The following is a 9410-nucleotide window of genomic DNA, read 5'->3' as shown; positions in this document are numbered from 1 at the left end:
GAGAACAGAAATAGCAGCTCGGGAAAGTTGGGGAAGGGGACTGAGACATTGTTGGGAAAAATCACCATTTTGGGTTCACAGAAGGAGGCTAGACCATGAAGGACAGAAGAACAGAAAACAGGAGGTGCATTCTCGCATCTGCCCAGGGTGGCAACATGCAGCACAGGCAACAAATAAATGCTGATTAGCCACACCTGGGCATGCTCCAACATGAATGTGAAAATATGTGCATGCTTACCGTTATATCCCTCCTTATCCCTCCCACAGCCAAGAGCACTGCTGAGGGTGGCCAGCTGGCTGGCAAAAGCCAGCGGGAGTTGAGTTTCTAGATCAGGATGGATAGCTGAGCCAACAGCTCCTGGCTGGCCAAACAAGTCCCAGCTTTCCTGCATCTCATCATGCATGAACTCCTCAGGTTATCCCCTTTATCAGCAATGAAATACAGCTCAGTGCTGGGCCTTCTCCACCAAGATCCTCTTCAGCTCCTTCTTGGAAGGAAACATAGTTCACCTAGTGCCTGAGCAGCCGTTGATGTCTCTCACCTACTTATACACCCCTTTAAGTCCCTGGCCTTGGACCAGCATTGCAAGTTGTCACAGTGGTTTCCCTCGCTGCTGTCTGTATGGTTATGGCTTGGTGTTCTGGTGACTTTTTTCCTCCAGGCTTTTGCCCTCCCCAATAGCGACAGCAGGTTGAGGACTTCTTCATGGGTCCAGGTGCTGGAGGCAGGACAGGGAATTCTTAATGGTATAATGGTTAACGTGCTTGTAGAAAGATGAAGCTGGGGTGATTCCCAGAGCATCTAAGAATAGCAAGAACCTGACTGCACACCAGAAGGTACACTAGTAGGTGACATGTGGTCACCTACAGAAGTTAATAAGGCACATGCCAGCAGAGTATTTGGATTAGAGAAGGAGACAAAGAGTGTGGGAATGTAGCTGGCAGACTGGATAAAGTGCATGTCAAATATGTTGCTCCAAGCTGATATTATCCTACAGTACCAGTAGTGATTTACCTCCATTTAAGCAGGGTGGGGGGAGGAGAAGAAATATCATGTGATTGAAACTCTCCTTTTTTCCCCCTCTTGATTTGACTGGGTTTTCTACTGATGCACCTAATACCTAATCTTTGTACCGCTCCTCAGAGCTTTAGGAACAGAATTTCCTGGCAACACACATACTCGAAGTACTTTGATCAGTGCAGAAATAGGAAGAAAGATGGAAAGAAGTGAAGACTGGAGAAAATGAACAAAATAAAGCTGTGGTGAGTGTAAATATATGGCTACAGAAACAGGGAAGCAGGAAGGTTGCCAACTGGCCCATGCCTGGCACAAGGGCAGATGAGAAAGAAGAGTACTGTTCCAATTCAGTGCAAATGAAGCACCAATGGTGCCTGGGAACTGTTAGTCCATAACTTTTGCAATGCAGTCAACAAAAGTTTTCACTCATTCCTTCCCCATTCCCTCATGCAAATCATTAAGTAACAGCAGTTTGGAGGCCAAGCTCAGTGGCAACCCACCTTTATCTTCTCTGCATTCCTAGGAGTAGGTGTCTTGTTCTTAATTACTATTGCTGAATCATGTTTCATTCTAAAACAACATTTTCCCTTTGACCTGTGGTTATTTAATTTTCCATCACAACCTTTTGTGAGGCGATTCTAAAACCCTTCAGATTCTCAAATATGCCAAATCCTTTAGTTTATTTTCAAGCTATAATTTACCATATTTTCTTGCATACAGCACACACCTTTGCTCCTGAAAAATAATCAGGGAAGCCTATTTTTTGCCCGAGATAGAAGTACATTTCACTGCTTCACAGTGTAGCAGCTTTGGTATTACTATTCAGGCAGTTTAGGGAGTCAGTGGTCTGAGTTCATGACCAAATGTTCTTCACAGGAGTTAACAATCATCTCTCTTTTTAACGGCCAATCTACTAATCAACCTAACCTTTCTTGCAGGCAATCCTGCTTTCTGCTAGGGCTTCTGGTCTCTTGCTTGATCTTTTGTTAAGATCATAGATCTGTCAGGGCCCACAGAGGCATTGGGCTCAGTGGTTAGAGCCAGGGGTGTTACCAGTGACCCTAGTCAAGGTGAAAGCTGAAGTCAAACTGGGATTCACGCACTGAGTCAGACGGGTTACTGGAAGTGGATGTCAGGAAGTGAGCCAAAGTCAAACTGGGGTTCTGAAGTTCAGGGACTAGATACATGTGCAGGAATGCAGAAGCAGGCACCAGGGAAATCATAGGAATGAGAACTACTCATAGACTGAAACCAAGTTGTTGCACAGCAAGGGGCAGGTGCTGCAAGAGCTTCTTAAACAGGCCTAAGGGGTCTGTGAAAGATGACTGGGATCAATCAGAAGTATGTGAATACCCACACTTACAATTCAAAGGGGTCCATTCTTCCATTAAAAATGTGTAGGGGTCTGCAAATGAAAAAAGGTTGAAAACCACTGCTCTACAGTATTGAGGGCAACAAGTTTCTCTTATTAAATGTGCATCACAGGCCAGATTCTTGGGCATGAGGTCTGAAGTACTCTGAAAGGGCGTAAGTGGGATTCAAGAGATGAATAAACCTTATTCAGGTCCTATTGACAAGGACAAATTTATTTACAATGCACCGAGCAAGAGAGGTGGAAAGCAAAGCTGGAACGTAAAGCTCCCACATGTGCTGCTGTGTACACTTCTTACAAGGTGCTGCCTTGGGGAAATCCAGGGAATTCTTTCTGTACCTACCTCTGATGGTCAAAAAGCACCAACCAGCCTGGTAGGGAGCTGGGCAGCTTGTTCACCTGATTGAATATCCTTCCCACCTCTAAGGATGGGGTACAAGATATTGTTTGCTGCAGGATCAAAGTTGGGTGGGCTGATACTCCCTGGGCAACTTAGCAAGCTTCTGAGGACAATATCAAACAGTGACATCATGACTTCAGTAACAAACACCTGTTTTCATGTGATTTATAGAAGAAACATTTACCCTGCTAGTTAGTTTATGGTGTGTGGCAGAGTTCCTTCTAGGTCTCTAACATAATGTGGATAGTAGCTGTGTACATTGTTATAATTAATATTTATGAACATTTCCCAATTTTCAATGGAGGGGAAAACAACTTTAATGAAAAATAGCAAAATATTGGAAAAGTGAGATTGACTTGGTTGTTGATTTGATTTAATAATGTGATGAGTCATATTTTTACTATTTTTCAAAATGTTTGAGGATCAGATGCTTTAAAAAATATATATTTTCTGAGGTAAAATTATCTCTATTTAGAATCCTTGATAGACCAAAATTAGGTTTATTCCATTTCTTCTTGTATAACTCAGTTCAACTCCTAGTCTTTCTATTCTAGTGGAATTTGAAGATTCCCAGTTTTTCAATATATATTTTGATCCCATATTAAAATATAAAATATTTCCTCTCTCTTTTGTCTGCTTAGCTTTCAAAATTGTCAGAAAAAGTTGCATTGAAACAAGAGCAATGAGACATCATTTATTCAAATCTGAATAATTTTTTCCATTTTTAAAGTTATTTATTTACTAATCTAACTTTGTCCAACATGTTTTTCACAGCATGTTATGGTTTCAAATAGTATTTGTGAATAATATACTAGCTGTGGATTTCTCTTTCAAATATGCTTTTTAAAAGACTATTTTATATACTTTCATTTGACTTCTGCATTTAAGTGTCCATTCTGTATACTGCTAAATACAAAACTCTCCCTTCCCAGTGGAATGGAATCACCGCAGTAAATGGAACCCAGCTTTTATTTTCTATTGAAAACTCTGTTTGCAGTCACTACATAACTTTCATCAGGTGGTGGTTTCCTCTGGCTGCCAGGTTGCAGAAACTTCTTAATTGTAGGGATGTTACATATTCTTGTTTTAAAATCCTAAAATGGGAAATAGTACAATTCTGAAGAATCATTGACATTTTTTGCAAAAACTAATTAAGATAAATGTCTGGAATCTGACTGAGCTCCAGTTAATGAGATTCTGGATGAGAGATGCATCTGTCCCATTCTTTTCCAAGTAGATATGGAGATAGGAAGCAATTTTTAGTGTAATAATATTTCTTTTAAAAATGTTCTTCTTTCTAGCCATTTGTGCCTTTCATTGCCCAATATCTCCAGAAGACGGGCAGGGACAGATGTTAAGAAACGACAGCAATGCCATTGCAGCCTCTCCTTTTAGTTGTGCAGAGAAAGGGCAATGAACTCTCTGAGCTCAATGGCAAGTCAGCATACCTCCTGCTGGAGCTCCCCATGTGCCCTGCACTCTCAGCCTGCCTATACATGTGCTGGTTCATATTCTAATTAAAATGTGTCAGAGCAGACTCGATTAATCAAGTTTGCTCTGCATTCTAATTAGAATGATTCAGCATGGGCTCATTGTCACATGTATATGTCCTTATGGGTTTAAAAATGGCTGCTGGAGCATTTTATCTAAACCTTGTTGAGTGAGGTTTAGATAAAGCATCCCATCATCATTTTTTAAACCTGCAGGGGCTTTATATGCATGATGGTGAAACATTTTAAGTAGACTGGCTCTCCAGGAACCGCTCTAATTAAAACACCTCCCCTCCAACTCCTGATAGGTACCCTCTGTATTTACTCATTGATTGGTGCAGGATCTGGCTGCAGCCCTTGCTTTTATGCAGCTCTGGTGCCCAGGAGGTGACTCACTTAAACCCTCCTTTTCCCCTGCCACTGGATTCAATACCTCCCCTGGGCTCCACATCTGTGCAAAAGCGGGGCGTCCTGGACAGAGCTCAGATGGTTCAGCTGGTAAGTACAGGAGACAGGCAGAGCTCTGCTAAGAGCTGCACTGACATGCCAGTGAGCTCAAAAAGCGCAAAGTACATGCACCACACAACTGACTGGGGTGTGTCTGGAGCCTCTTTTCCTCCGTTCTGGACTTGTCCATGGGCTGGAGAATATATTGCCTTCAAAGGGTAGTATACAGGAACTGTCATACTGGATGAGTTTCTACGCCCATTTATTTCAGCGTTCTCTCCAACAGTGGCTGGAACCAAACACTTCATAGGAAGGCTTCAGTGGACCGATATAGAAGAATTTGTTCCACTTATTAGGGCTCATTCTTGTTCCTAACAGTTATAGTCGCCTATGCCCTGAAATATGAGCTTAAATATTTTTCAAGAATTATGAATATTAGCTATTATAATTCTGGATGGAGTTGTTATCTATATAAATGTCAAATTCCTTTTTCAATATTTCTAGTTCTTGTTTAAATGACCTTCCAGAGCAAAAAGTTCCACAGTCTAATTATGCCTTGTGTTAAAGCATTTTAGTTATATAATTCATTTTGAATTTGCCACCTCTTAATTTAATTGTAATATCCTTGTTCTTTTGTTATGAGACAGGGGGAAGAGAGGCTTTTGATCTTCTTTCTTACAGGGACTGCATACATAAAACCTGGTTAGTCTAATTTCTGAGTGAACTGGTTTTCAATTCAGTTTACATATGAAATGAATGGTGAATAGCATTACCCCAGCTGTGCATTTCCTTGTCCTCTAATGACAGTGAAACAAAACAAACATGATAGAATCATAGAAAATGAGGTTTGGAAGGAACCCCAGGAGGTCATCTAGTCCAGTGTTTTTCAACTGGTGGGTGGTGACCCAAAAGTGAGTTGCAAGAATATTTGAAAGGGTCACAAGCAAGTCCCAGGAAAATGCATGAACGTGCGGGTTTCCCCTTGCAGTCTAGCAGCCTTCCAGCCTGCAAGGGACTGCTTGGGATGATTGGAGGCAGCAGGCACACATGGGTCTGCATGCATGGGAGCAGCCCCAGCTGCTGGAAACAGGTAAGTGTATAGGGTGTGAGGGGTTGGAGGTCCAGGGGACTGTCCAGAGGGTTGGGGTGTGTGCCTGCAAGTGCTGGGGAAGGTGGCTGGGCACAGGGCTGTGGCAGGGCAGAGGGAGTGGAGAGAAGGGAGAAGGGGGTGAGGGCAATACACAGTAGGAAGCTGTGTGCCTGGGCCAGTGCCCATCCATAAAGGGGCCCTCACTTGCTGCTCAGGGATTGGGACAGAGGCAGCCCTCGCTGCTTGTGCTCTGGCCCAAGTGGGATAGGGGCAGTCAGGGCAGCCTCCTGCGGGGGGGGGGTTGTGCAGGGAACTGCTGGTCAGGAGTGAGGGGCCCAGCATGGCCCAGGGGGGCAGAAGACTGTGGGTCAGGCACCAGCAGGGCCATGGGTTGTAGGTCAGGACAAGCCATTGATCTTGGCAAATGGATCCTGGTATGCAAAAAGTTGAGAACCACTGATCTAGTCCAACTCTCTGCTCAAAGCAGAACCATCCCCATTATCTTTTGGTCTTAATGTGATCATTCTGAAGGCACTAACATTGGCCAGTAAAGTCTGCTGACAGTGAATACGTTGGATTCTAGGTATTCTTTACCTGTAATAGTGGGAATTTGGAGAGAATTGTGGACACTTTTTCTTCTACCATCAGTATAGCTTCAATCAGTTGGACATCTGCCCAGGTGAGTTGGTTTCCAACCAGAAACTCTGTTCCATGATCTTTTAAAACCTACAGAATGCAAGGGAAATTTTGCAAATATAGATAGGTTATACTATGGTTAAATTCAATTAAGAATATTAGAGACAAGTATGAATATAAGAGTTATGTTTTAATGGTTTTTACATAGTTAGGTTATCTACCATATTATCAGAGGTCACAACACCCAAATAATAGAATTGTTATAATTCTCCATGTACAGAATCTACTTATTGAAGAGTCATCTTAAATTTGTTCTCCTCCCTGCCTTTCCCCCCCACCAATGCTGTGGTGCAGGGGTACAAGCACTGTGAGGGGTAAAAGGGAGCAAGGTCCACCTCCTCCTGCTTCCCTCTCCACTGGCTGCCCCTATTTCCCCCCACCCCTGTCCCCCAACTTGTCCCCCTGGCTGCCTGGCCTCCCTTGCCAGGCAGCAGCAGCCCCATCCCTGGTCAAGCCGCAACAGCAGCAGTTCCAGCTCTGCCTCCAGCTCCATATTGAATTAATTAAATTTATTAAGTTAACTGTCCTTTCTTTCCTCTTAGTATTATTAAACAACTTTAAAACATAAATCACCTTTTCATAGACTGGGAAGTACCTGGCTGTAGCCCTTTCATTTATTAAAGCCAGATTTTTCTCCTGTTCCTCAGGTGAAAATTTATGGTGGACTCTGATCAAGTCTATCAGATCTCTTGTCCCTTCCACGTACATGTCAATCCTGAAGAAAACAGAGAAAAACAATATTTTCAGCTTTTCATTCTACCTTAGAATAATTGAACTGGTTTTTACAGAATTTAATTTTGTGTGATCAGTCAACTCATGACAAACTAAATTACCCACCACCCACCTGTGCACCCTGTGACACAGCTTTTATTATTTTTAATATAAATGAAGAGCCTTGCTAAGGGGATGCCTGCCTGCATCTGTTATTTTGTATATAATATATAAAACAGCAATGCTGTTGTTTCTATTCTGCTATTAGCCTATCAACATAAGCTTTAGCAGCACTATTGTAAATGTCAGAGGAGAGCCCTAGTCTACCAAGATGTGTTCTGACTGTTAAGGACCCATGTCCATGCCCCCATTCTCAGTAGTCTGGCTAATATCCCTTTTCCCCTCTAGGCCAACATACCTGACTGAATTACATCTCCTGGGCACATAGAGGAGGAATCCTTGCTACTGCAGACAGCAGCAAAGCTATTTAACTGTGCAACTTCTAATGTGTCTCTTTCACAGGGCATGGGAAAATGACTGCTGGATTTTACAGGAGATTCTTTGGCCTCAGTTCTGAACTGCCCCCTTCTGGCGCCTATTAGACACTGGCCTGTAGCTAAAAAAGCAAGTACAGAAAAACCCAAGACAATTACATGGGTCTGGGAAAAGATTCCAGTTTAAACAGTTTTGAGTCTTATAGGGTCTTCCATTTTCCCTCCCCCCTGCTCCATGCTCTCTCTCACTGATTCTTCACATCCTGCTCTGTGCTCATTCCATGCAAACACACACAAAATAGATCATTATTTTCTATGATATACACGGTGATTCTACAAATGAGCCCCAAATTCCCCTTCTGTTGCCACATTAGACAGTTCCCGGCTTCTACAGACTAAATATATATAATTCCTCATAAGGCATGTCAGGACTGTAGACATTTTCCAACATGAGCATTTTTCTGGCTTTTCAAAGTTCCATCTTGGATAGACTTAGTCAAATATAGTGAAACCTATGTCCATGTGATTGGCACTAGGGCAAAGGAACACTTGTCCTTGGTTCAGACTGCTGAGAGAGGACTATCTGTGGGTGTGTCTATCCAGGAAGATGGAGGTGTGATTGTAGCATAGGCGGGTAGAGATATGCTAGCTTTAATATGCATGGGTAGCATGCAGAACCCAGGATGTGACAGCAGGGACCTAAACACAGACTAGCAACCACAGCATAAGGTAGTGTTCTGTGCCCCTCTTGTGGTGAGAAGAAACAGACTCTTATTCTTTCCACATTCTTTGTTTTCAACCCCAGCCAGGGCAGGCATGATACTGAACGGTGTAGGTGTACAAGTTAGTGTGATGAAAAGGACAAGCAACAAGAGGGAATCTGAATCATTAGCACAGGCATTAAATTACTCCTACCTATGCAGCAGAGCCAAGAAGTGGAATCTAGAATCAAGTGTCTCATACATAAACACCAAAAGTACATTGTGTTATCCAGTGGAGGCTGCAATAGTGCCAAATACTAATGCATGGGTAATATGATCTTCCTATTAAAAAATCCACTGTTTTACAATCCAAGCATCCCTTTAGCCCTTTGAATGACAATGTCACACAAGAAGTTTGTATTCAGGCAATCATCTGCCAATTCCTTTTAGCACCACTGCTCCAGAGGATGGAGCCCCTCTAATCCTATAAACATGTCCATCATTCTTTATCCATAGATTTTAGGACCTTTTATTTGGTCAAATTGGAAAGCTTCCTTGAACTTAGTTTGCCAACTGATTCAGATCTGTCGCAGTCCTAGTTATTATTTGTGCCTCCAACGTCTATGCAACATTGCTTTAACATGATTTTTGTTTTGTTTGTTAAGGATCATCATTTAATAAATTTGTGAGTTGGACAAAGGCCAAGATTCAAATGAGGTGAGATCCCATTAGAAACATGCTCAGTGATGATTCTCCATTTACAATCACATTTCTATACCTCTCACTTGACTAGTTTTAAATCCAGGTAGTGTGCACCATATTGGACGCATCCCCAAGAGCAGGGGCATGTGGTTGCCATCCCAGGGCTCTAGCACTGCACTGCTAATTTGCAGTATGGCAGGTGTTTTTTTACACCGGGAGATTCCAGTGTCAAAAAAACCCGTGCCAGGAAAAAGCAGGCTGGCACATGTGGTGGCAACATGCTCCACTT

At 42.7% G+C, this 9410-nt stretch overlaps 1 protein-coding gene across 4 annotated transcripts in view; it reads right to left on the bottom strand.

The window, feature by feature from the left end:
- The window catches only part of LOC109300007 (glutathione S-transferase-like), a 196886-nt gene that overhangs the window by 178561 nt on the left and 8915 nt on the right, over positions 1–9410 (bottom strand). For 2 of the 4 annotated variants that reach the window (XM_019520588.1, XM_019520585.1), the window contains exons 5-7: positions 7087–7228; positions 6412–6543; positions 2725–3884 (exon numbers count right to left, since the gene is read on the bottom strand). The exons of the other annotated variants lie outside the window; for them this stretch is intronic. In XM_019520588.1, the coding sequence (XP_019376133.1) occupies positions 3759–3884; positions 6412–6543; positions 7087–7228 (400 nt within the window). In that variant the 3' untranslated portion in view covers positions 2725–3758. Of the gene's footprint in view, positions 1–2724; positions 3885–6411; positions 6544–7086; positions 7229–9410 lie in introns of those variants that run through there. 4 annotated transcript variants of the gene reach the window in all.

Source organism: Gavialis gangeticus, unplaced genomic scaffold, assembly GCF_001723915.1.
Source record: "Gavialis gangeticus isolate Ggan-Ray unplaced genomic scaffold, GavGan_comp1, whole genome shotgun sequence".
In the NCBI taxonomy this organism is placed as follows: Eukaryota; Metazoa; Chordata; order Crocodylia; family Gavialidae; genus Gavialis; species Gavialis gangeticus.
The sequence above is the reverse complement of the archived record's forward strand: the minus strand, read 5'-3'. Positions and strand labels throughout refer to the sequence as shown.